This window comes from Purpureocillium takamizusanense, chromosome 8 (genome assembly GCF_022605165.1).
Source record: "Purpureocillium takamizusanense chromosome 8, complete sequence".
Classification (NCBI taxonomy): Eukaryota; Fungi; Ascomycota; class Sordariomycetes; order Hypocreales; family Ophiocordycipitaceae; genus Purpureocillium; species Purpureocillium takamizusanense.
Window position 1 is genome coordinate 2,001,972 of NC_063075.1, and position 21,988 is coordinate 2,023,959.

The 21,988-nt window shown below is 58.1% G+C and overlaps 11 protein-coding genes across 13 annotated transcripts; 5 read left to right on the forward strand and 6 right to left on the reverse strand.

The window, feature by feature from the left end:
• Positions 1 to 165: 165 nt before the first annotated feature.
• JDV02_008647 (uncharacterized protein) lies at positions 166 to 1,259 on the reverse strand (the record flags this gene model as incomplete). The annotated part of the gene is made up of 2 exons (XM_047990265.1): positions 166 to 436; positions 574 to 1,259. The coding sequence occupies 2 exons, from the start codon at positions 1,257 to 1,259 to the stop codon at positions 166 to 168; spliced, it is 957 nt and encodes a 318-aa protein (XP_047846272.1).
• Positions 1,260 to 1,937: 678 nt separating this feature from the next.
• On the reverse strand, positions 1,938 to 2,595 carry JDV02_008648 (uncharacterized protein; the record flags this gene model as incomplete). The annotated part of the gene is made up of 4 exons (XM_047990266.1): positions 1,938 to 2,006; positions 2,102 to 2,166; positions 2,354 to 2,385; positions 2,480 to 2,595. 4 exons carry the CDS (start codon positions 2,593 to 2,595, stop codon positions 1,938 to 1,940), a joined length of 282 nt encoding a protein of 93 aa, XP_047846273.1.
• BPL1 (biotin holocarboxylase synthetase) lies at positions 2,473 to 5,140 on the forward strand. Its single transcript, XM_047990267.1, has 5 exons — positions 2,473 to 2,769; positions 2,826 to 3,459; positions 3,510 to 4,070; positions 4,127 to 4,398; positions 4,464 to 5,140. The coding sequence occupies exons 1-5, from the start codon at positions 2,733 to 2,735 to the stop codon at positions 4,952 to 4,954; spliced, it is 1,995 nt and encodes a 664-aa protein (XP_047846274.1). The 5' UTR covers positions 2,473 to 2,732; the 3' UTR covers positions 4,955 to 5,140.
• Positions 5,141 to 5,364: 224 nt separating this feature from the next.
• Positions 5,365 to 6,792, reverse strand: JDV02_008650 (uncharacterized protein; the record flags this gene model as incomplete). The annotated part of the gene is made up of 2 exons (XM_047990268.1): positions 5,365 to 6,201; positions 6,379 to 6,792. The coding sequence occupies 2 exons, from the start codon at positions 6,790 to 6,792 to the stop codon at positions 5,779 to 5,781; spliced, it is 837 nt and encodes a 278-aa protein (XP_047846275.1). The 3' UTR covers positions 5,365 to 5,778.
• On the forward strand, positions 6,774 to 9,311 carry JDV02_008651 (uncharacterized protein). The gene is made up of 3 exons (XM_047990269.1): positions 6,774 to 7,165; positions 7,251 to 7,502; positions 7,556 to 9,311. The coding sequence occupies exons 1-3, from the start codon at positions 6,955 to 6,957 to the stop codon at positions 9,184 to 9,186; spliced, it is 2,094 nt and encodes a 697-aa protein (XP_047846276.1). The 5' UTR covers positions 6,774 to 6,954; the 3' UTR covers positions 9,187 to 9,311.
• On the reverse strand, positions 9,207 to 10,797 carry rpl13 (60S ribosomal protein L13). Its single transcript, XM_047990270.1, has 5 exons — positions 10,452 to 10,797; positions 10,345 to 10,378; positions 10,225 to 10,271; positions 9,993 to 10,151; positions 9,207 to 9,879 (listed from the first exon to the last, which is right to left on the reverse strand). The coding sequence occupies exons 1-5, from the start codon at positions 10,452 to 10,454 to the stop codon at positions 9,484 to 9,486; spliced, it is 639 nt and encodes a 212-aa protein (XP_047846277.1). The 5' UTR covers positions 10,455 to 10,797; the 3' UTR covers positions 9,207 to 9,483.
• A 638-nt stretch (positions 10,798 to 11,435) lies between these two features.
• On the forward strand, positions 11,436 to 12,944 carry JDV02_008653 (uncharacterized protein). 2 transcript variants are annotated; one of them, XM_047990271.1, is made up of 2 exons: positions 11,436 to 12,081; positions 12,173 to 12,944. In XM_047990271.1, the coding sequence occupies exons 1-2, from the start codon at positions 11,790 to 11,792 to the stop codon at positions 12,727 to 12,729; spliced, it is 849 nt and encodes a 282-aa protein (XP_047846278.1). In that variant the 5' UTR covers positions 11,436 to 11,789; the 3' UTR covers positions 12,730 to 12,944. The 2 variants fall into 2 exon arrangements, with proteins under 2 accessions (XP_047846278.1, XP_047846279.1); XM_047990272.1 differs by having other exon boundaries at positions 11,436 to 12,944.
• A 644-nt stretch (positions 12,945 to 13,588) lies between these two features.
• Positions 13,589 to 14,561, reverse strand: JDV02_008654 (uncharacterized protein; the record flags this gene model as incomplete). Its single annotated transcript, XM_047990273.1, has 2 exons — positions 13,589 to 14,395; positions 14,451 to 14,561. The coding sequence occupies 2 exons, from the start codon at positions 14,559 to 14,561 to the stop codon at positions 13,589 to 13,591; spliced, it is 918 nt and encodes a 305-aa protein (XP_047846280.1).
• Positions 14,562 to 16,734: 2,173 nt separating this feature from the next.
• On the forward strand, positions 16,735 to 19,000 carry ARO4 (3-deoxy-7-phosphoheptulonate synthase). Of its 2 annotated transcripts, XM_047990274.1 has the most exons (3): positions 16,735 to 17,325; positions 17,602 to 18,381; positions 18,438 to 19,000. In XM_047990274.1, the coding sequence occupies exons 1-3, from the start codon at positions 17,280 to 17,282 to the stop codon at positions 18,746 to 18,748; spliced, it is 1,137 nt and encodes a 378-aa protein (XP_047846281.1). In that variant the 5' UTR covers positions 16,735 to 17,279; the 3' UTR covers positions 18,749 to 19,000. The 2 variants fall into 2 exon arrangements, with proteins under 2 accessions (XP_047846281.1, XP_047846282.1); XM_047990275.1 differs by having other exon boundaries at positions 16,735 to 18,381.
• On the reverse strand, positions 18,700 to 19,696 carry JDV02_008656 (uncharacterized protein). The gene is made up of 2 exons (XM_047990276.1): positions 19,538 to 19,696; positions 18,700 to 19,478 (listed from the first exon to the last, which is right to left on the reverse strand). Exons 1-2 carry the CDS (start codon positions 19,599 to 19,601, stop codon positions 19,030 to 19,032), a joined length of 513 nt encoding a protein of 170 aa, XP_047846283.1. The 5' UTR covers positions 19,602 to 19,696; the 3' UTR covers positions 18,700 to 19,029.
• A 162-nt stretch (positions 19,697 to 19,858) lies between these two features.
• JDV02_008657 (uncharacterized protein) lies at positions 19,859 to 21,198 on the forward strand. The gene is made up of 2 exons (XM_047990277.1): positions 19,859 to 20,720; positions 20,781 to 21,198. Exons 1-2 carry the CDS (start codon positions 19,902 to 19,904, stop codon positions 21,105 to 21,107), a joined length of 1,146 nt encoding a protein of 381 aa, XP_047846284.1. The 5' UTR covers positions 19,859 to 19,901; the 3' UTR covers positions 21,108 to 21,198.
• Positions 21,199 to 21,988: the final 790 nt, after the last annotated feature.

Genomic DNA, 21,988 nt, shown 5'->3' on the forward strand with positions numbered 1-21,988 from the left:
GACCGTATACCCAACACCGGTGTTTTCCCCACAGTCGAGTCTGTAAAGTCCGTATTGTACATGGGCCCTGTTGGCAGTGGCTCTGTCGATCTCCCTCACTGGATCGTCGACTTGCTGGGTGAAATACTACAGCAGGTATAGCTATTTCGAGTGTGTTTGCAAACACTATCTGGTCCGCTTGTATGGATACGCGACTTCCACTTCGCCCTTGCGGTACCAGAGCGTCCGCTTCTTCTTGGTGACTTGGTGCTCGACCCAGACCTCTTCCATGCGCGTCTTCCTGAACCAGCGGATGAAGTGCGGGTCCCAGAGCTCGGAGCCTATGCCGAGGTCCTTGCAGCAGCGCATGAGTGCGTTTGACTTGCAGCCCTCGACGGCGGAGGGCAGCTGTTCGGGGCTGAAGAAGCCGTTTTCGCCTTGGGCTTGGGAGACGAACCTGCCATGAACCATACGCGATTAGCCAACACCGCTTGCACAGAGCGCCAGTTTGGGGGGCGAGAAGGGGGACGCCAGACTAAAAAGCCATGGATGTTCAAACATCTCCAACACGAGAGCGATTTTGGGTACACATACCGTCCGTCAGCGACGAGGGCGTACTCGCGCGTCACGACCGAGTCGCCCACCACGGGGGCCTCCTTGGGGATCATGCCCCATCCCATGGGGCCAAAGGCCTCGTTGAGCCGACGCCGATACTTGATCTCGGGGAGGTAGATGATGCCGTCCGGCTTGACCTCGATGTCCCTCTCGTCGAGGGGCTGCATGAGCACCTTGAACTGCTCCTCCGACACCGGCTTGAACGAGACGCCATGGAAGCTGTTCGCCCAGTTGATGAGAGGCGCGCCATTCGCGTCCTTCTGGGAGGCCGCCGCATCCGCATTCTCGTCCATGGAGTGGGCTATCGTCTTGGCCTCGTACTGTATGTGGGGAGGCGGCAGGGCCATTTTCCGCCTGCCGGCAGCGGAGGTGAACGAGTCCGTCGCCGCGGCGGGAGCAGACTTGGCGGCTATCCCGGGCTTGGCGAATTTCGAGCTCTTCGTCGTAGCGGCGGGTTGTGTCTTTGCCTGCGGCGGCGTCGGCGGCTCGACGGCGACATCCTCCTGCTGGGTCGCCGGCTGGGTCGCAGTGGAGGCGGCTTCCGTGGCGTAGGGCCGGCAGGTCCTGTTGTTCCCAAGGGGAGAGGAGCCGATCGTTAACCGTGCGCGGCGTGATAATTGGCGCGGCGGCCGCGCGGCAGCCGCGATTCGTCGCGGGAGGAGCATGATCTCGTGGGGCGCGCGGTATCAATGTGCGAGGAGTGGTTGTTGTCGTGCGGTGCTTTGCTCGGCGCACGAAGGGGAGCTCGAGTCCTGGGCGACTTTTTTCCCACGATAGTAGAGCTTTCGCGTGACGTCGAATCGAAAAATGCCTGCGGCGGCTCCGCTGGCCTGAGGTGGGCGGGCTCCACTCTGGTGGGGCGATTGAGAGCGGCGCGACCACGACACGATGTCACGGGCGGCTTTGGCTGATGAATGCCTCCTCGAGGTACCCACTCAAGCGGTCGACAGAAAAAGCGGCACCGCGAAATTCCTCGCCCCCTCTAGCACAGACAGAACGGCAAAAGAAGATAAGAAAAGGAAGCTATAATCGTCATCGAAGACTTGATTGATATCGTATTAAAAGAAGGCGGGCTTTTATTGCGTTTGTCGTTATTTTCGTGGAGGATTTCTGCAATTGCGGTGCCGCTTATTCTGTCGACCGCTTGCCACTGTACCTATCATAGTAAGTTAGTAGGTTCTGCAGTGCAGGTGCATCGAGGTGCAGCAGTTATAGCACCAGCGTCGCTTCACGCAAGGTGCATCGTCTCATGATTCAGTCTATTGTGAAATCTGAGGAGGGCAAACCCGATCTTTATACTTATACATGCGGTCAGGATAAAGTACATAACTAGAAGACGCTTTCTAGGCGTCCCTGGTAGCAGTGCGCTCGTCGTTGCCGTGGCGCTTCCAGCACTGCTTGAATGCCTCCATCTGTGGCAGTTCGACGTCAGCACAAACCACACAGCCGAACTTGAACGAGGCGCACGATGCACGATTGATCATAATGTAAAGTGGTAGGAACTCACCTCGGCAGTACACGCCCGCCAGTCCTTCTTCTCAAAGTAGCAGTCCGTCATCTTCGCGTTCTCGTCTAGACCGTACCATCCAACCCACTGTCAGCCACCGACTCTCTTCATCTCTCGCCGCGATGCACAAAGCACCGTTCGGTGGCACCCCGTGCAACCGCCCCCGCCGCAAACCGAAAGTCAGATGCACCTCGCGAAGATGACCATCTGTAAATCACTGGGGGTATGAATCGCTGCGCCGCGGCTACCTACCTGCGCATCCGGTGCTGAATATCCGCTTGTCCCTGGCGTCCACAAGGTCAGCGTCGGCTTAGCGTCGGCTTCAGTGCCCAACAGCACGAACACCACAGCGCTATCCCCCCCCGGCGCGCCACTCACCAATCGTCCGGCTCATCGTCGTCTTCAATCTCTACCTCTCGCGGTGTGTTTGTCTCTGATTCCTTTGCGGTCGATGCTGGTGCTTCGCCATCCGGTCGTGAGGCCTGGGCTCCCATCGTGCCTATAAGCGACTTCTGCGTGGCGAGGTGTGCAAGGTGGAAATTTGTCACGCGTCCGCGGCAGTTGTTGAACCTTCCAAGTTTCATCCCACTCGCCACGCAAACCTGGGGCACAGTCACACCCCCCAGCGATCATGACTTCTAGGAAACTCAACGTGCTCGTCTACACAGGTATGTTCCCATTGCCTCTCACGCCTGGGCCAGACAACCAATCCTGACTCGACAAGGCACCGGCACGACTTCGGAGTCGGTCCGGCAATGCGTCTTCTCCCTCCGTCGCCTTCTCTCTCCAAACTACGCCGTCATCCCCATCAATGAGACTGTCATCCTCAAGGAACCATGGGCGCCGACGTGCGCACTGCTCGTCATCCCCGGCGGCGCGGACCTGGGCTACTGCCGCGTGCTGAACGGCGAAGGCAACCGGCGCATCGCCGATTACGTCCGTCGAGGAGGCGCATACCTCGGCCTGTGCGCCGGCGGCTACTACGGCAGCGCACGCTGTGAGTTCGAGGTGGGGAACAAGCCCCTCGAGGTCATCGGCAGCCGGGAGCTGGCCTTCTTCCCCGGTACCTGTCGTGGCGGCGCTTTCAAGGGGTTCGAATACCAGAGCGAGAGGGGCGCGCGCGCAGCTGTGCTCAAGGTCGCGACAGGAGCATTCAAGGAACAGGTCCCTCAGCGGTTCGTGTCGTACTACAACGGTGGAGGCGTGTTCGTAGACGCGGCCAGCGTCAAGAGTCGCAAAGTTGAGGTCCTCGCGTCTTATGACGAAGAAATCGATGTCGATGGCGGGGATGGCAAGGCCGCCGTGGTGCTCTGCCATGTCGGCGATGGCAAGGCCCTACTTACGGGGCCGCATCCGGAGTATGTTGCTTTCTCCGCCGCGCTCCTATATCGTGCTGACGAGGGCACAGATTCGCGCCGGCCAACCTCTACCCACAGCCCGACATTCCTGGCTATGACGAATTGATACGTAAGCTGGCTGAAGACGACCAAAATCGTGTCCAATTCCTCAAAGCATGTCTTGCCACGGTCGGCCTAGAGGTAAGCTTAGAGGTGGCGACGTTGCCACCGTTATCGCGCCTCCATCTCACAGCTGTCGACAACACCAAGGTGAGCGAGATACTCTACAGCTGGGACGATGTCCTGGCAAAGGAAAATGGTCAGGAGCTCGTCAAGGGCGAAGCAGACACTTTTCATATTCAAAGCGATGAGGATGACCTCCCAGTCGAAGATCTTCGCCAATCACTCCCAAAAGACGGGAGCGCAGACGGCATTATCGACTATTCGACTGTCACCAAGACAATCGTTGCTCATGAAAAGGCCCTACCGAGCCACGAAGTAACGCCTCACTTCAATCACAAGCTCTACTACTCAAGTCTCAGGCGATTCCAAGCGGTAGAAGATGCCGAAGAATGGGGAAACATTCTCCTTTACGGTGACGTTGTGACGAGCACAAACTCTCTCCTTGAGAAGTAAGCTCCGAAACCGAATCCGATTGAACCGTCAGCTCTGCTGACAGTGATTTCAGGAACCCGAAACTCATCTCCAAGTTGCCCACGGGCTTCACCTTTTCCGCATCCACGCAGGTCGCCGGCCGCGGCAGAGGGACCAACGTCTGGCTCGCGCCACCAGGCGCACTCCTATTCTCAACCATCATCAACCACCCGGCCCATCTCGCCGTTTCTCGTCCTGTCGTTTTCATACAATACATTGCTGCCATTGCCATCGTTGAGGCCATCCAGTCACTCGATGTCGAATACACAAACTTACCCGTCAAGCTCAAATGGCCCAACGACATTTGTACGTTGTCGTGACTCACATTATCCCGTGGCTAGTCTCGCCGTTTTGCTGACCATGAGGAAAAGATGCTCTTGACCCGACGAAACCGGCGTCCTCGAAGCAGTACGTCAAAATCGGCGGCATCCTCTCCCAGTGTGGCTACTTCGACGGCGCGTACCAGATCGTACTCGGCATCGGAATCAATGCCATCAACCCTCGCCCCACGACATCCATCTCCGATCTCCTCCCCGCGGGAACCGCCCCACCGCGTCTCGAGGCCCTGCTGGCGCGCATTTTGACTCGCCTCGAGGCCATCTATGCACAGTTCCGCCGTGAGGGGTTCTCGGAGGATCTGGAGAGGCGGTACTATCGGCACTGGTTGCACACGGGCCAGGCTGTATCACTCGAAGCCGAAGGGGGTGTCAGGGCGCGCGTGCTGGGCATCACGCGCGATTGGGGCATGCTGCGGGTGGAGGAGACGGACAGGGAAGGGCGAGGGACGGGCAAAATCTGGAGCCTGCAGAGCGACGAGAACAGCTTCGATTTTTGGAAGGGTCTGGTCAGGCGCAAGGAATAGTGTCACCGATGTGCGCGGCACGGTGCAGCCGATGTTCTCGCATATCGTATTTGCATTGCAGGAGTGGTGCAGGAAGAGCGCAGTGTGCCTGGAGGAACGCGTCTTAGCCAAAGCGAGGCGCGTCTTTAGCCCCCACTCCGTAAATCGGACACTCAAGCAATACGACTACCCTATATTATCAGCTCTCCAAAGACGTTGCGGATTCACATGAAGCTCGTGCTAAGAAATTCGTGCAATGTTCAATCTATTTACGTTCTGGAATGGTTAAGATTCAGTGCTTGATTGCTTAAGGAAGAGGACTGCTGCTGTCTCCCTGTGCACAGTCGAGGCCCTACACTATAGCTTAGAGTTTTGGAGGCTAACGTTTCTTATACGTAAGGTGAATGGGTAACAACACCACACAATCTTGACGATTTAATGAACGAACTTTAACAACTCAGTTCATCATGTTGCACAGTGTATTAAATAACACAAGGGTGTCTCCTTTTCTCTAGACCCAAGATCCAGCGGCTATCTGTGCCTCTAGCTTGCCACCCATAAACGCCGTGCCATGCCGCAGTCGAGTGAAGATGTACATGTATACATAGGGAACGCTGCGGTTCCCCAAGTGGTCTTGACGACCTGTTGGAGGCGCTTCTTGTTTTGCCGGACGAGTTCGATCGGGCTTTCGTAGTTTGGCAGGTACCCAAGCCTGCTGTTACCCCCCCCCTCTGGGCCAGGCCATCATGTCTTGGCCACAAGACATCGGGGGAGGGGGGGACGGGCGCCGCCGCAGCAATGTGTCCCAAAAAAAACTTGGGTTTCTGGGCCCGACGACGTTAAGCCTACCGGTCCTTGTAGACCTTGGGCTTCCATCCGTCCTTGGTCTCCGCCTCCGCCTCCGCCTTCTCCCGTATCGGCCCAATCTCCCGCTCGAACCGCTCCTTGGCGCGCACAATCTTGCTCTGGAGGTAGAAGCTGCCGCCATTCTGCGGCTCGTTGGCGTCGAACAGGCGCTTGTACCGCTCGAGCACCTCCTCGACGTTGGCCTGCCCGTTCGCCGGGGGCTTGACGTTGAGGATCCGGCACGCCTCGTCGAGCGTCATGCCCGACGACAGGGAGGCGCGCGCCGACGAGGAGCCGCCGTTGACCTTGGCCTGGGCGCGCTGGTAGTTGGACGCCGCCTGGGCTTGTTTGTAGGCGGCCATGAACGACCGTCCCAGGATGCGGGAGCCTGTGAGGAAGGCGGTAACCACGAAGCGGTGCGCCTGCATCCCGGTAGATAGGTTAGCACGCTGCCCAAGAGAGAGAGGGATGATGCCCGTGTTCCCCTGCGATGGCTGCAGAGGGCAAGAGCTGATGTGGCGCATGAATGCGCATCTCGGCGCCCGTGTGCCGAGTACGGTCGCGCGAAAGGGGAAGAAGAAGCGGCTTGCTGGTCGTACCATTTTGTGAAATGCGTGCACTCGGTCGTGATCGCTGGCTGTCGAGGCTTCGGCCACGAGATAGCCGTCTCTGTCCTGTTCGGGAGCCGCCGTGGGGTTGCGTCCCTCGTGTCGGTTGTTGCACGGGGGATCGTGAGGCTTGTTGGGGGTTTCGGCGTTTCTCGTTTTTTTCCCTCCAGCGCCGACAGCGATTGTTTCCGCGACCCCGGAAAGTGCTGGCTTAGACACGGTATAGCCGAGAATGACCCGGCCACCGAGGTCAGCTTTCGGTGAAGGCAGTACCACCAATGGCCGCGCAACACCCGCCCGCCTGATTGGCTGAGCTTTCTGTGTGAGAATGACGAGCCATCTCAGCTGTGTACTTTGTGATCCGCGTCCACTGCCCTCTCCAAAGAGCAGAAACGGGAAATCCATCGTGTGTTTTGCAACCTTTGATGAGCTTGTATGTACGGCAGTGCTCCTAACTGAAAGAGCACGGTGGATACGCGGAGACCCCACCAAGGGGGTTGGGACTCCGCTGCCGCGACTCTCTTCGTTCCACTCGCGTCCAGCTGCGAGCGAGCGGCGTTGTGAGAAATGACGCCAGAACAGCTCGAGATTCTGCTCCAGCAGTACGGCAGCAACGTGTCTCAAGATGACTACGACGAGTCATCCGAGCCGGCTGGCGTGCGAGAGGACAGAGTGACGAGGCTTGCACCTGTGCTGAGCATCTGCCAGGAGGCCTGGGCATCTAGGTCGGACGAGCTGGATGTGCTGGCCCAGAAGCTTGGAGACGGGAGCAGAGATGGTATGTATTCGACTTCGCTTTGAAAACTGGTCACCTTGTGCCAGGAAATCAGTTTATATGGCAGTTGTGACTGACTGCGAAATAGTGGCGTGGCGTGTGCCATTGGGCCAGTCGGGCATTTTAGACCTGTTCCTGGAGATCTTGGCAGAAGACGGGCTCAGCCAGGGACTGAAGGTGCACGCTCTGCGCTTGATTGGCAACTCATGCGCCGATACGGATGAGAACCGCGGGCGAGTCGTCGCCGAGAACAGACTCGCTTCCGTAGCTCGTCAGCTCTCTGACGAAAGTCTCATTCCATTCACGATCCCTGTGTTGTACAACATTCTGGTGGACTACGGTAAGGCCTAAAATCCAGACTCTCGAGAGCGCCAGAACTAATGATGGGTATAGAACCCGCCCAGAAGCTCGCGTCACAGTCTCGACTGAGCGACAAGCTGATAGCCCTACTCTCCTCGCCTGTCTTGTCCAAATACGAGGTCTTTGTGCCTTACTTTTGCAAGATGCTAGCGCTTCTGGTATCTCAGGAAGGGGAAGCCGCGGTTGCAAACCCCGTGACGGTCGAGACGCTCCTGAAACTAGCCAATAGCCCGCCGTTCATTCAAGATGTTGATGACTTCGTGGCCCTCACCGGCGTGGCAGCGGCATACCTGGCCAGCGAGGCGTTTCAGTCGAGACTCATCTCTACCAACCAGATGCAACTGTTCATGGACGCGTTCAGACACGCATATGCAGGCATCGACCCTCAGCAGCTGCTCGAAGACCAGGAAACCTCGACTCAAGTGAAGCAGCTGCGAACAGCCCTCCTCACGGCGCTTGCAGATTTGTCCGGCAATGACGGGTTTTCAGAGCACTACCCGCTGTCCTCGTCAGTACCGCAAACCCTCCTGTCTTGGACCCGGGGCGATGTGCCTCTGCTTCAGGCAGCAGGGTGCTTGGCGCTGGGTAACCTTGCCCGGTCTGACGAGTTGTCTCTGGGGCTTGTCCAGCGAGAACAGGTCCATGTGCCGCTCATCGAACGTCTGTCGGACACCGCGACCACAGATTCGCAACTTCTCCATTCGGCGCTATCGTTTCTCAAGAATCTAGCCATCCCAGCCCAAAACAAGCCAGCACTCGGAGACCTGCTGAGCCCAACCTGCGTCCCCCGAATATACTCCATGGACACTCTCCCGCAGGTGCAGTTTGCGGCAGTCTCCCTGACCAGGCTGCTTGTTGTCAACTGCCCGCAAAACGTTCACCGCATATGCACGCCCCTGAGCGCGGACCCATCGAGTCCGAACCACGAAAGGACGAGCGTGAGCAACATCGTGTCCTTGTTCGACAGGTCGGACGCCGAGCCCACACGTCTGGAGGCATCTCGTGCCATCGCCGCGCTCTGTCGCGTCGTGCACTCGACGACACCTTTGTCAGACGTTCTCCCGGACTGGGAGGAGACTAATCTTGCGATCTCTGACGACTCCGACGCAAAGGCTCCATCGGGAGGCGCCCGGCCGGACCAAGTTGCACAATCGGACGATGAAAAGCGTCGTAGCCGATTCTACCAAACGCACGACTTAGTCAAGCCTCTAGCTTTTCTCGTTACGCAGCAAAAGTGGCCAACGTTGCGATCCGAGGCCTGGTTCGTGCTTGCGCTCATGAGCCGGTCCAGAGACGGCGCGGCTCTCATCATCAACATGCTGCTCGTGTTCCCTGCGATGAACGTACTCATGGAGACGGTCACGGGCCGCAAAGGACAGTTGGACGAATCAGATGGGGTCGAGCAGCTTCAGGATTCGCCCTCCGCCGCATCGGTTGACCCCAGCCCCTCGTCGTTGACTGCCGGTCTACAGCTGGAGCCGCAACAGGTCGACCCGAAACAGCAAGCCAGCATGGCCAAGATTGACCGGGAAAATGCGCTGATCCTCTGCACGGAGCTGCTGAGGAATTGGGAGGACTCGCTGCCGCCGTTGAGGTTGAGCCTGTTGCAGGACTTGGTCAAGGAGGGGACCGAGTTGGTTGCTGCAGATAGAGCCAGGGCTTAGTGTGGCGGCAGCTGCTCGTCCCTAAAACAAATGGCTAGAGAACGGGCAACTCAAATTCACCACAATCGGGACCTTTTGCCAAGCGTGTCAACTGTTCCTTCGCTCACGTAATGCTTCCATTGACCATCTGAATACATGGTAGAGCCGATGATCATGCAATAATTCTTTGACCTGGATCTAGAGTACCTTTGCTCCTGAGCCCAGTCAAGAACTCCCGAAGAGCCTCGTACCAACGTTGCCACTCCCTTAGAGACGCAAAGAGCAAAACCCTCAAACACCGATTCCCTTTTTGCCAGTTTATTTCTTGGCGGTCTCGGCCTCAGCCTTATCCCGCGCACGCTTCTCACGGGCACCCTGGTACCGGGCGTTGCTTCGGGCAACGCGCAGCTTCCGGTACGCACCACCCTCGACGGCGGCGGGCATCTCGCTCTTCTTGATCTCCTTGACGGCCAGGTCGGTGGGGGCAATGGGCAGGACGGCGGAGACGGAGGTGGCCTTCTCGACCTTGGAGAGGTCGGTCTTGGTGTCACCCTTCTTGGGGGCGTTGGAGCGGCGGGGGAGCAGGATGAGGCGCTCCTTGTAGGCCTTGAGGCGGGCGACGTTGATGGCCAGGCTCTCCTCGCTCAGGTTCTGGCGGCGGTGGTCGACGGAGATACCGATGGTGCGGGCCAGAGGTCGGGCAATGCCAGCCTCCTGCAAAGACGTTGTTAGAATATCCGCTCACTACCCATTCAGCGTCGCGACTGCCCAGCAGTAACGACATGTCCTAGAACCGATTGCCTCGGTCTATCAGGATTGTTGCGTACCTTGAGCTCAGCGAAGGTGAAACCCCGGCCGGCGCGGACCTTGCGGTTGTACTTGATGGTCGGGCATCGCACAATAGGGCGCAGCTTGTCGACGGGGCGGGGGGCGAGAGCAGCGGCCTTGACCTGACGGGCAGTGCGGCGCGAGGCCTTCTTCCCGGGCTGTTCCAAACAAAGTCAACATCCCAAGCTCCAACAGAAAACCGCATCGCTCGTCGTGGATTATGTCGCATACCTGGTCGAAGTGGGTGCGAACCCTTCGCTGCCAGTCCTTGCGGAAGTCTGTAAACGGGAGTCAGTCGCAGAGTTCGTCGTCTCGTCGCTCGTCGGCGTCACGGCGGTGGATGATGCTCACGGTTGTTGACGAGCTTCTGGTTGTGCTTGATCGCCTGGATTAAGAAAGGAACGTCAGCATTGATGTCCTGCGTGTCGTCGTGCTCGAATCGGGCGAGAGCCTCGTACCATTGTGCCTGCTTGCGATCAAACTCGCTCCGGTTGTCGATGTTCGGTAGGCGTTGAAATTTCGGAGATGGAGCGCTCGACAATTTGGTCGAAGGGTTTTCGTGCCCTACAAGCGATACGTACCTAGTGGGGTGGAAACGAAAATTGATTGTGTGTGCGTCACGTGGTCTCGGAACGCTGCTAGCCTGATTACCTCAGCGCTTGCGAGTGGAGGATTGGAAGCCTTGGTGCCTGGGCCAGTGGCTGCCCCAGGCATCCACCCCATCTCTGGAGCTATAAAACCGCGTCTCGGTGCGCGCCTTTGCTCGTTTTCTCCTTTCCTCTTCATACTTACCTTGTTCCAATTTTCCCAGCTCAAGAATTGGGGAAATTAGTTAGGAGGGCCTGCATTGCACAGCGCGGTGTCATCCTTGCTCCATTGTCCTTCGGGGCCATGGGGGGCGCAATTTTTGATATACCACCTCGTTTTCATTGTGAGCGTTGCCTTTGAGCAGCGCCATGAGGAAGACTCGCGTCGACGTTTCTCGCTGGCGTGCTTGTGTGTTTTGGTCAGGCTTCACGAGATCCTGTGGTCAGGCAAACTCAACAGCGCATATTGTGAGCGAGCGAGCGACTGCTGAAGCCTGCAAGCGCATCATGCTTGGAAGTATCTGTCGCGGCTGGTGTGCATGGGACGCACTGGAAGATGGACACGCGAAGCTATTCCCACGTCGTGTCGAAATGTTTCCCCGGCTGCTTTGTTCCTGCGACAATCATCGTGATCCAAATGTCGGCGCCGTTCGCTTTTTGTGTCATTACGGCGTAGTCCATTACCGTCTACGACGGTCTGCTGCTTGTCTTCACCGGTGAGCGATTGAGCGAACGACCACGCTCTGCATCGTGTGACTGTGCTGGTCGGTGGCAACGATCCTGATGGGGCTGCCCGAGGTCTAATTATTAGTAGAGTAGAAAGCTTCTCAATGAGACCATTCCAGCTTCCTCGTACCTACTGCAACATTTACGTCTACATAACCGCAATATCTCCATCTCGGCCGCCTGATCAGTGAGGCTGTTCGTGCTCTGGCCATTCTTCCGCGCGTTGTGGCACCTGGCAGCTCCCCGGTGGCCGAACTTTCGCCGCCCCAATCATTCTAGCTAGATTCCACCGTTCAACAGCTGGCTGTCCACCCTTTGGCCCCCGAAAAATCTCTAGAGCGCTAGTAGCAGCAGCCATCCATCCGTCCATCCATCCCGTCCCGTGCCGTTTCCTTTGCCGCGGGCTTTTGCCTCTCCCGATTTCTTCCCACGTCGCCAGCTCCCTCGCCAAACACATCCGCAAATAGCGCTCTTTTGCCCAGCATGGCGTCTAGAATGGGCCCGAGGAGCGTCAAGGACGCCACCCGCTTCACGTCTACGATCCCCCACGCCACGTCCAAGAGCGCCGGCGGTGCCGCGGCCGCGACCGCGACGCCGAAGCCCTCGCCCCGAATCCCCGGCGAGACGCCCGAGCAGAGAGTCCGCCGGCTGCGGCAGGCGCACATCGCGGCCCAGAAGGCGCAGGTTAGCAAAGCAGACCGCGTGGTCGATGCGTCGCGAAGGTTCCTGGATGTGGCGCATCGGTGGACCGTCGGAGGCATCGTTGTCTTTACCGGTAGGCGACCCCCCTCATCTGTGGGCGACGAGGGCTTTGCGAATGCCGCATGTGTACGCCGTTCAAGCACTGACGAATATCCCGGATGCAGCTGTTGCTGGTGTCGTGAGCATTTATTCCGTATGGGACATGCTGCGGTACAACCGCGCCCGCCGCGCCGAATGGGTCGAGGCCCAGAAGCAACTCGAGGCCGACTCCCTCTCTGCCGCTCGAATCGCCTACCTCAAGGGCACCGCCACCGAAGAGCAGATTGCCCTTGTAGAAGAAGCCAACCGTGAAGCCGAAGCTCAGGGCATCAAGCTGCCCCCGCTGCTGTCGCCGCCCGAGCATCGGACACACTTTGAGGAGCACGTTCAGGCCGCATTCAAGAGCGATCCCGAGAAGAAAGAAGGCAAGGGCGTTCTTGGGGTCTTTTCCGGTCTCTTTGGAAGTAAAGAGGCATCAGGCGATGGCTCGAACGCGCCGTCAGAAGCCGGAACACCGGCGGGTTCTGAAGCATTGACGCAGTCGATCGAGGCCAAGGCCAAGGATGCGTGGGCGACAGAGAAGGAGAACCAGCGTCGAGGTGGCAGCCTCGACCAGCTCGGACTGGAGGCCGCGGGCCAAGGACAGCCGCCATCGGGAAAGCGAGGTTGGTGGCGGTGGTGACAGCCGCGGCCCAGCAGGACGTTTCCAGTCCCTTTTCCTGATATGATCCAGCGAGGCATGGGTGGCAGGGGCAAACCTGCATGTATCATACCCGTGCAAGGGCTATGCATTAGAAATGGCGCCAGGAGTTTTCGGCAAGCTGTATGTACCACTAGGGCTTCATCCCAACTACCAACTACGCAATCTACACGATGTGAACATATCTATACTTTGACCACTTGCTTTGAAGAGCCCTCACGCATGACATGTGTGAGCATAAGCCGTGGGGATAGACACTGTCTTTTGAATGCTATCTAGGCCCTGAGGCCCTCACCCATCTCAAAGCAGCCCGATTATCAATGCTTTATTGGGGCCACTGGCAGCTCCGATTGAGCCTGCAACCCAATCTGTCGAATATCAAAACTCTGAAGTAAAGCAAAGCCGCTATATCAATGGAACGCTTGAGCCTGATGCTTTCCCGTGTGTAAAATGATGACAAAGGAAAAGTCGAGTCTGAACGACGCCTGGGGTGCCCGGTTAAATGTTGATGCTAAGTGTTTATGACCCTCGTCGTCTGGCGCCAGCCTGACTGTGGCGCACTCTAGGCCGGTCGCCGCCGAGATATGATGGCCTTGCTCCAGATGGGGTTCAATGAAGAAAGACCTGGTAGACTTGTATCGGGGTAGTGACATAATCGCTGGTTTCGTCCAGAATGCAAAAGCATACGGCGGCTCTGCGCCGGGAGAAGCTCCTCAGTGCCATGCCCAGTCAAACAGCCGTGTCTCAGTTACCACCGCTTGAATCGCCAGTCCAGCGGCCGTACCGCACTGTTCTAGAGCTCTAGATCGCTGCTTGGGTCGACCAACCGCGTCTCTCGTCCCTAGGAGATGACAATATGGTTGAAGTGGCCTGGGACCTTGAGCCTGCACTTTTCGCAGTCGGACCGGTATCCTATACTGAAGCTTTTCTTCATGCCTGGCTGCCACGTCCAAGAGTTGATAGTGTGTTTACTTCGCACATGACCTTTGCGGCCAGGCGAAGGCGAGGCTGCGTCTCCTTCACAATGGTGGGATTCCATATCCATGGCGTTGGGATGGTTCATGGCGTGTAAGGGTGATGTCCGCGCGGGGACAGACGACGCTGCTCTGGTCGGGCTCTCGTCATCGACTGCCATTGACGTGGCAACTTGGCTCTGTGAAAAATCCCCTGCCTCTGATATAGGCGAAGGAAGGCGCCTGTTTAGAGGTACCGCGCCCCAATCCCCTTCACCAGCCATCGCACGAGGGATGCTCTGGCAATCAGAGAAGCCGGTCTGATGGTGCCCCATATTCACCACACCATTCATAGCTGCACCAGACGCAGCCCATTCGCTTTGCTGGCTTCTAACTTGAGCGATGAAACTTGGTTGAATGGGTGTCGGCATTCGATTGACGTTTCGATCGAGAAGATCGAGGGCCCCATGGCTGACACGCGCGTGGTTCGGCGTAGGCGACCCACAATCGGCCATCTCCATGTCGACATCGTGCGCTTGCGAATCGATTGTCGATGGCGGCGGCGATCGAGGAGCGAGATGTGGTTGTGGAATGCCCTCGCTCGCGCCAGCATTGAGTGGTGTGATGCCGGTTGAAGGGGGCCACTGATGACTGGATGTGGGAGATGTGCGAAGAGGTAACGCTTGAAGACGTTTCTTTTCTACCGTCAGCTAACGGCCATGAAAAAGGATGGGTAAGGGCGAGACATGCGTTGCGATGCTCGGAGAAACCTGTCGCGGTGGTGTTGGCGTCGTCGTCATCCCGTAGACGCTTCCTGCCAGCGTCCAAGGCATCCATCATGCAGTGTTCCGCAGCAAACATGTTGACGCGATGGGATTTGATGCTACCCGCGGGGTGAAAAGAAAACGGCAGGGAGCGTGACGGCTCGCAGGCGGCAGCTAGGGCATTGAAGTCCAGCTGCACACACCTCCGGAGCTCGATGCGATTCTGACACCGAAGTGCAGCGGCAAGACGCGGCCGGATGTCGTGAATGGGCCGGCTATCGGATTACGAGAACGAAAGGTCAAGAAAAGGGAAAGAGAAGGACGGCTTGAGCACGAAAACAAGAGGACGTTTGCTGGGAATGTGTGGGATGGTGAGGGCAAAGGCGGACGTGGAAGGAGGCTGAGCCCAGGCACCAAGGCGGTCGTGAGGGGGGATGGGAGCAGTGGCGAGGGAGCCGATCAAGACCCGGACGGAGCGAGGGTGTGCGGGATGACGCCAACGCTGACTGGGGGGGGGGGAGAGCCAGTCTCGCCCAACGCACAAGACGTGGTGAGGGAAAAAGGACAATGACAAGAAGAAGAAAAAAATGCAAGACACGGCAGCAAAGCGCGAAGCTGGAAGGGTGAGAGCTGACGGAGCTCCGCGATGCTCACAGCGAGGTGAAGCACAGATGCGGAACGGAGCAAAGAGCCGTGTCGGCCAAAGGGGGGGGCTCAGTGTCGGAGCGGTGGGTCAGCGCAGAGAGAGAGAGAAGAGTATCTTGGGAGGTAAGGTAGGAAGAAAGCGCGACTGCGACCGGGCCGCGGATCAGTCGCGCTCCAGGCGTGCTCTGCTGTGCCGTGCTGCGCGTGCACCGAAGTACGGAATTGAACAAGAATGCGATGGAGGCGGGATGGACATGTATCGAGAAAAGGCTGGGACAAAATGAGATGGCTTGCCACACTGACAGACACTGTGGTGGTTGGCAGTGAAAAGTGCCGGCGGGGACCATCCCGCGTTTGAAGCCCGGGCGTCCGCCTCCGTTCCATCCAGGCGGCACCTGCCCTGTGCCTCCAATCCATAGCACCTTTTCGCAGGGAGGTCGGGCAGTGGCTGCAGCGGCAGTGTCCAGCCAGCCCCTCCAGCTGGTGCACTGGTGCCCGGGCCTACCTCGGTTCGTGCCCTGGGTAGGTACCAAGCCCGCTTTACGCCCGCGGTAGGTACTTTGTACGTGCTCGAGGACCCTGAGATGTCGACGGAGCAGCGTCCGCATCCACCATGGAATCTTGGTGGGGCACCGCCGACAGCGCTTCGCGTGCCCTCGCACCCCGATGCCCATGACATTCGCCCTTTTGTGGTCGAGGCACGAGGCGGCCAATGCAGGGTGCGATGATCAATGCATCGAGGCACGAATCCAATAATCACAGACAGCAGCAACTGGCGGCGTTTCTCAATGCTCATTCATTCTTGCCGGGTCGATCCCTCACTCTCTGCCGTTTCACGACTGCTTCAAGAACCTGACACGTGTGATGTGGGCTGGCGATTGACTGATTACCCTACATATTGCCAGCGGCAGTAGGCATCACTCTAGGTGAGGTGGATGGAGTGTTTCAACGTGGCGTGGCTGGTATTCAAGACCTCGTTTCCGGGTCGTGGAAAGCGTTCCCGGCGACTCTATGACGCTTTCTTTTCATACGAGAGCAATGTGAGTCGAAGCTCGCCATCCTGGGCGCGACTTGAGAGAAGCGCCGCGAGCGGTTCGCGTCACGGCGTGGCTGGTCTTGTCGTCGTCCGCCGTGGCATGGACCCGTCTCCTCCAGATCGGCACTCTGAGGAGTTCATCGACGGACGAAGTGTTCCGTCGACAAACCATTTGCCCACGCCTTAGTCGGAGGAGGAATGGCGACCGGGTTCCAGCTCGGCCTGCAGCCCATCAGACTTCTGGCCTCAGCTAAGCCAGCGCCGCGGCGCATCGCGCATCACGCAACGCACCGGTCGCCACGTCAGCAGACAGCCACGACAAATCCCTTGCCTGGATGCTACGCGTTTGCACCGATTGGTGGTGGCATTCTGGTGCCATTGGCGAGCCCTGGACGGCTTCTGCAGCTGCAAAAGGGCGGTCGAGACGATGCCTCCCGTCTGCAGGTGAGGTGGTAGGGAGTCCGGCGACGGCCGAGCTGGAAATGTCCCCCTCAGCTCTTGCCCCCCCTCCCTTCCTGCCGACTGCACATCAAATACGACTTCGGGGGCGGGTGGGATATCGCTGTCGCCGGTCTGCCATACGAAGTCATCATGCGGTGCTCAATGCCAAAGTCATGCTCTCGTAAACGGCCTTGCATTTTTCGATTCTGGAGCCAATTGAGCAGGACCCATTGGTCAAATCTAGTGCTAGTCAGCGACGTACTGCATAGGCAGTAGCACTATATAGTACTACTAGGTAACTACTACCAAGTACGGCCGCCGTGGAACGGAGCGGGGAGGGGGAGCTCGTGGTGGGGCTCCTCCGAGGCAGTACCGATCTCTAATTTTTTTGAGGAACCCGGTGTGCGCGCCTTGGGGAGAATGTGTTTGCTTCTGACTCATGTACTCAGAACCACCATTAAAACTCGCAGCGGGAGGGAGCACAATCCTCAGCATTCTACGCGATACAGATCTTCCGGCTATCACCGTCCATTGACTGCCTGTCGACATCCGTGCTTCTATACTCAGCCTCTTTCTCGTAAGCCCGTGTTACAGGCTGCGTCAAGGCATCGTAACATTGAACCCTCGAGCCTCTCGCTCAGCCCACCGACCACCGCAGTCTAACGCGTGCCGCCATATCTGCACAGCAGCGCCATGCCCGGACTCGACATGATCCCGCTCGCGGCCGACGACACAAGAGGTAAGTCAATTCTCGACGAGTCATTCCGTTGTGAGACGTGCTTGCCCTCTGCGTTGTGCGACACGGCGGCAATTCACCGATTCGGTGCGGCCCGTCGCATTTCCCTGCGACATGTTTCCCACCACCAAGTGCCCGCCCGGCTTTACAAAAGAAGCTGTTTCGCACCTCTCAACCTCGCGTCGAGCCCCTCACCCGCGCCTCCATGACTCCCCCAATGCACAATGGCCGTCATTCGCAAAGCGCCAGTCCGAACGAGCGTACTGACAGACAAGGCAGTGCTCGGCCAGGATCCCCTGATCCCCCCTGCCCTGCTCACCTCCGAGATTCCCATGACCGAAAAGGCCGTCACAACCGTCGTCAAGGGCCGCAATGATGCCGCAGATATCGTCATGGGACGCAACGACAAGCTACTGGTCGTCGTTGGCCCTTGCTCCATCCATGATCCCGCCGCCGCCCACGAGTATGCCTCCCGGCTAAAGCAGCTGTCCGACAAGCTGTCCGACGATCTGTGCATCATCATGCGTGCCTATCTCGAGAAGCCTCGCACGACAGTTGGCTGGAAGGGCCTCATCAACGACCCCGACATCGACTCATCCTTCCAGATCAACAAGGGCCTGAGGGTGTCACGCCAGATGTTCGTCGACCTCACCACCGGCGGAATGCCCATCGCCAGTGAGATGCTCGACACCATCTCCCCACAGTTCCTTGCCGACTGCATCTCTGTCGGCGCCATCGGCGCCAGAACCACTGAGTCCCAGTTGCATCGTGAGCTGGCGTCCGGTCTGTCCTTCCCCGTCGGCTTCAAGAACGGCACCGATGGCAACCTCGGCGTTGCCATTGACGCCATCGGCGCTGCGGCGTCCAAGCACCACTTCATGGGTGTGACCAAGCAGGGGTTAGCTGCCATCACGCGCACCAAGGGCAATGAGCATGGCTTCGTCATTCTTCGTGGAGGAACCAAGGGCCCCAACTTCGACAAGGAGAGCGTCCAGGCCGCCAAGAAGACGCTCACGGACAAGGGCCAGAAGCAGGCCATCATGATTGACTGCTCCCACGGTATGTTTTCCTGGCTCAGTTATCTGAGTAGCCGCAAAGCTAAACGGTGCCACCAGGTAACTCGCAAAAAAACCACAACAACCAGCCCAAGGTTGCCAAGGTCATCGCCGACCAACTGCGCGAGGGAGAGCGCTCCATCATTGGTGTGATGATCGAGTCAAATATCCATGAGGGCAACCAGAAGGTTCCCGCCGAGGGCCCTTCTGGCCTGAAGCGCGGCGTCAGCATCACAGACGCGTGCATCAACTGGGAGGACACCGTCGCCGTGCTGGAGGACCTGGCGGGGGCCGTCCGCGCCCGACGTGTCATCAACGGCAGCTCCGGCGTTGGCGAGGATGCCAAGGTGAGCATGCTGGAGGAGGACTAAATACTCCACGTCGGCTGCTGTGTGACAATAGCGAGGCTCCGAGCCAACCGAGAACTAGTGTAGTGTCGGTGGCGACGGATGATGACTGTTTGAGAGACGCCGCAAATGCTGCCTGACAGGCTTTGTGGCAGGACATAAGAGTTGGAACGAGCGCGGGAAGCTCGTTATTGCGAGATATCAAAAGGGATGCCGAGCGCCCTTTGCGGGTTGGACAGGCAAATTTTAGAGAAGTGATTCCGTTGCGCCGTGATTACATGCTTGGACCGCCAGGTAGTCGCATGCTATTGCCCACCGCTCGTAACTGGGGCATAACTGATATCTTGCCGACCCATGGCCCTGCCTTCTCGCCACTCGATCATGCGCTTGAACGCCGTCCATCCCAGGAGCCCAGTCGTTCCTAGGATGAAGCCCCATACGATGATCTTGTCCTTGTTGCTGTCCCGCTGAAAGCACATGGTGACGACATTCTCTTCTTTGGCGTCTTTGCAGAAGCTAATACCTTGGCTAAGGCAGAACGCTTTGGTGCACTCGGAGCAGGATGATGATGCCGACCGCCGGGAGTTGCCTGTGGGAGCAGAGGACTCGGCGAATCGGGGGCCAAGCAACGAGCCCAGTGATATTGACCGGCGAAGGGAGGACGAGGTAGAGGAGTCGCCGCTTTTCCCGGCCGGCCCTAGTGGGATGATTGTGCTGTTCTTGAAGCAGGTGCATTTGCAAAAGGTTGGCGCAGCTACGAGGGGTCAGCAAGCGTGAACGCGACGCGCAATCAAGCAAGTTGAGGAATCGCACAGCTCGCCGATGCTATGGCGACCAGGGCCGCTATCAGCAGCGCGACAATGTGTAGCCGCGCCATCACGGCAGGCAGGCTATTCGGTACGCGCGCGGAGAGGTGGGCGTAGGATAGTGATTGAAGGAAGTCGAAACAGTTTCGTCAGATGCGACACTCTGCGACCCGCGATCGGGTCCTGGAGCGAGTTTGGCGGTACTGGTGGCCGCAGCAGGCTGGTTGTTGCTGGAGGTGGGTCCTGTATCGCCACGCGGCTTCTGGTTGGTCTCCTGTCGCCAGCGCCAAAAAAGTTGCCCATCGCGAGCGGCTTCTGCGCATCGACCCTTCAACGTCACGGGTGCCGTCGCGCACAACACAATTCCCAACATGTCACGAATACCACGAGCGAGCGGCTTGAAGGCCTTGTCTTTGAACCTTGCGCCGTCATTGAGTACCGCCGCCCGACCGTCGTTTGCCGCCACGCGCGTCATCTCGACCACGTGTGCCGCCCGAGGAAAGAACACGGAATGGGTGCGAGGCAAGCTGTGGAAGGGCGAGGCGCCGGGCCCGGAAGATCCATACACACAGAGACCAGAGCCCGAGGACTCTTCGAACCTCCCGGAACAAGCTTTGGAGTACCAGCCCCAATCGGACAAGACTCCAGCTGCGATCCTGGCCACACGCCTGGCCTTGCCACCGAAGCGGACAGAAGCCACACCCGAGGCGCAATTGCAGTCGTCGGATCCGACGTACGTGCCGGCGACAGAGGCAGAGGGCCTTGAAGAAATTAGTACCACCAAGACTTGGTGGGACCAGCCCGGCCACTGGGGCGCGGAGAGCGAATTTGACGCCTTTGGAAGCGCTGCGAAGGTGACAGACAAAAGAATCGTGGAGGTCTACCTAAGAAGAGCAGTTGTTGAGCTGCTCGCCCTGCAAGAATCGGGCGTCTTTGCAGACTGGGCGATGAAGAGGTGGAACGAGGGCGACCGAAACGCCTTGGATAGCACACTCGCAGTCGATATCCATGTGCAGGATGGCAAGGCCTCGCTCAAGGGCGACGTCTCGTCGCTCTCCCAGAGCCTGACGGCTGATCTGGAAGAAGCCGATTTACCGGAGAGAGTCACCCTCGACGAGGCCAAGGAGATTGTCAAGGCGTGGGACCCCGCATGGAAGAGCATCGCGCTCGACGAGCAAGCCAAGTTTGTTGTATGTCCTCCGCACGCCGCCCATCCTCGCCAATGTATACAATGCTGACACGCAGTCCAGGTTCGGAAGCGCCTCTACCAGCTCACGGGCAACCTCGTTCCCGACGCCAAGCTCGCCGCGGCCACGACCGTCAATCACATCCTTACGCTCGCCTCAAAGGAGCCCAAATCGCCGAAACTTGCAGAACTGCTCAGCCGGCGGGACGACCTGCAGCGTCTCTCCAACGTCAAGGTGCATAGCCGCAAGATCGGCGCCATCGAGAAGGAGACTGTCGTGGGCCGCTGGAAGGTGATCGAGGAAGAGCTCAAGAAGCGCGGCCTGCCTGTCACAGGCACGGCGGGTCTGACCAAGAACAAGGAGAGGGACTGGATCACGGGCAAGATTTGAGCGGACGCCGCGGAGGGGCCCTGGCAGAGTACCGAGGGGTATGCCATGTACATCTACTGTGAAGAATACAATCCATCCATGTATCAACAGGGTATCTCAAACCGCAAAGCCCTTCCTGTCTGTGAATTGTTACAGGGCGCTCCTTGAAGGGTAGACTGCCGTTTGCTAGTCGGGGAACCAGGCATAAGCACTCAGGGCTTGCCGCGACCGTGAGGTGGAAACTCAACGCGCATTGGCAGCTTTTCGGCCCTTTGCCATGAGTCCACGATGGCTTGCGTAGGCTCGGGTCAGAGTGTGATCTTGTACCGCGCTGTTCAAAGCACTCTTTTGGCAACCAACGGGACAAGTCGCACGGGGTCAGCAGCCGTCCGGCAATAATTCCCCTGTGCTCACCGAGTATCGTGTGTGGCATGTCAAGTCAAGCTTAAAAATAAGGGAACCAACATGGCTGTCACTACAAAGTAATAATGGCGAGGGCGAATACGGACCTCCCACCCTAACAGCCATTTGCGGAGGTATCGGTGTTCACATCACTCACACTGACACAGTGGTCATGCTAGTTCTGATGATCGTCACACCATATGGTTCCGCCGTCTGTGCCGATCGAGCACGGTCGTGATCTCATTTCCGAGTTTCTGAGGAATGAGTTGCGCCGGGAAGTCCAGCATGTATTGGAAATTCCCTCACTCATGCTCACGGATAGAACACGAGACTGAACATTGCTACCACATCGTTCACATGCTAGGGACACAAGTCCACCAAACCTGACGTACATTATACACGGCGCCTTGGCCATAAGAAGGAGAAGCTTTGCCTATTCTATCCCCATGATGCCAATTATATACTTTTTTCCTGGCCAAAAAATCGTTCCACAAGTGTAT

Excerpts from the sequence above, each read along its gene's own strand:
- BPL1 (XM_047990267.1), top strand. The coding sequence starts at position 2,733 with ATGACTTCTAGGAAACTCAACGTGCTCGTCTACACAG. Across the intron at positions 3,460-3,509 it reads CTTACGGGGCCGCATCCGGA|ATTCGCGCCGGCCAACCTCT; the intron begins GTATGTTGCTTT and ends ACGAGGGCACAG. Across the intron at positions 4,399-4,463 it reads CAAATGGCCCAACGACATTT|ATGCTCTTGACCCGACGAAA; the intron begins GTACGTTGTCGT and ends CATGAGGAAAAG.
- JDV02_008651 (XM_047990269.1), top strand. The coding sequence starts at position 6,955 with ATGACGCCAGAACAGCTCGAGATTCTGCTCCAGCAGTACGGCAGCAAC. Across the intron at positions 7,166-7,250 it reads TGGAGACGGGAGCAGAGATG|TGGCGTGGCGTGTGCCATTG; the intron begins GTATGTATTCGA and ends ACTGCGAAATAG. Across the intron at positions 7,503-7,555 it reads CAACATTCTGGTGGACTACG|AACCCGCCCAGAAGCTCGCG; the intron begins GTAAGGCCTAAA and ends TGATGGGTATAG.
- rpl13 (XM_047990270.1), bottom strand. Across the intron at positions 10,152-10,224 it reads TTCGCACCCACTTCGACCAG|CCCGGGAAGAAGGCCTCGCG; the intron begins GTATGCGACATA and ends TGTTTGGAACAG. Across the intron at positions 9,880-9,992 it reads TCACCTTCGCTGAGCTCAAG|GAGGCTGGCATTGCCCGACC; the intron begins GTACGCAACAAT and ends ACGTCTTTGCAG.
- JDV02_008653 (XM_047990271.1), top strand. The coding sequence starts at position 11,790 with ATGGCGTCTAGAATGGGCCCGAGGAGCGTCAAGGACGCCACCCGCTTC. Across the intron at positions 12,082-12,172 it reads AGGCATCGTTGTCTTTACCG|CTGTTGCTGGTGTCGTGAGC; the intron begins GTAGGCGACCCC and ends TCCCGGATGCAG.
- ARO4 (XM_047990275.1), top strand. The coding sequence starts at position 17,547 with ATGGCCGTCATTCGCAAAGCGCCAGTCCGAACGAGCGTACTGACAGAC. Across the intron at positions 18,382-18,437 it reads CATGATTGACTGCTCCCACG|GTAACTCGCAAAAAAACCAC; the intron begins GTATGTTTTCCT and ends CGGTGCCACCAG.
- JDV02_008656 (XM_047990276.1), bottom strand. The coding sequence starts at position 19,601 with ATGGCGCGGCTACACATTGTCGCGCTGCTGATAGCGGCCCTGGTCGCC. Across the intron at positions 19,479-19,537 it reads CGCCATAGCATCGGCGAGCT|CTGCGCCAACCTTTTGCAAA; the intron begins GTGCGATTCCTC and ends GACCCCTCGTAG.
- JDV02_008657 (XM_047990277.1), top strand. The coding sequence starts at position 19,902 with ATGTCACGAATACCACGAGCGAGCGGCTTGAAGGCCTTGTCTTTGAAC. Across the intron at positions 20,721-20,780 it reads ACGAGCAAGCCAAGTTTGTT|GTTCGGAAGCGCCTCTACCA; the intron begins GTATGTCCTCCG and ends CACGCAGTCCAG.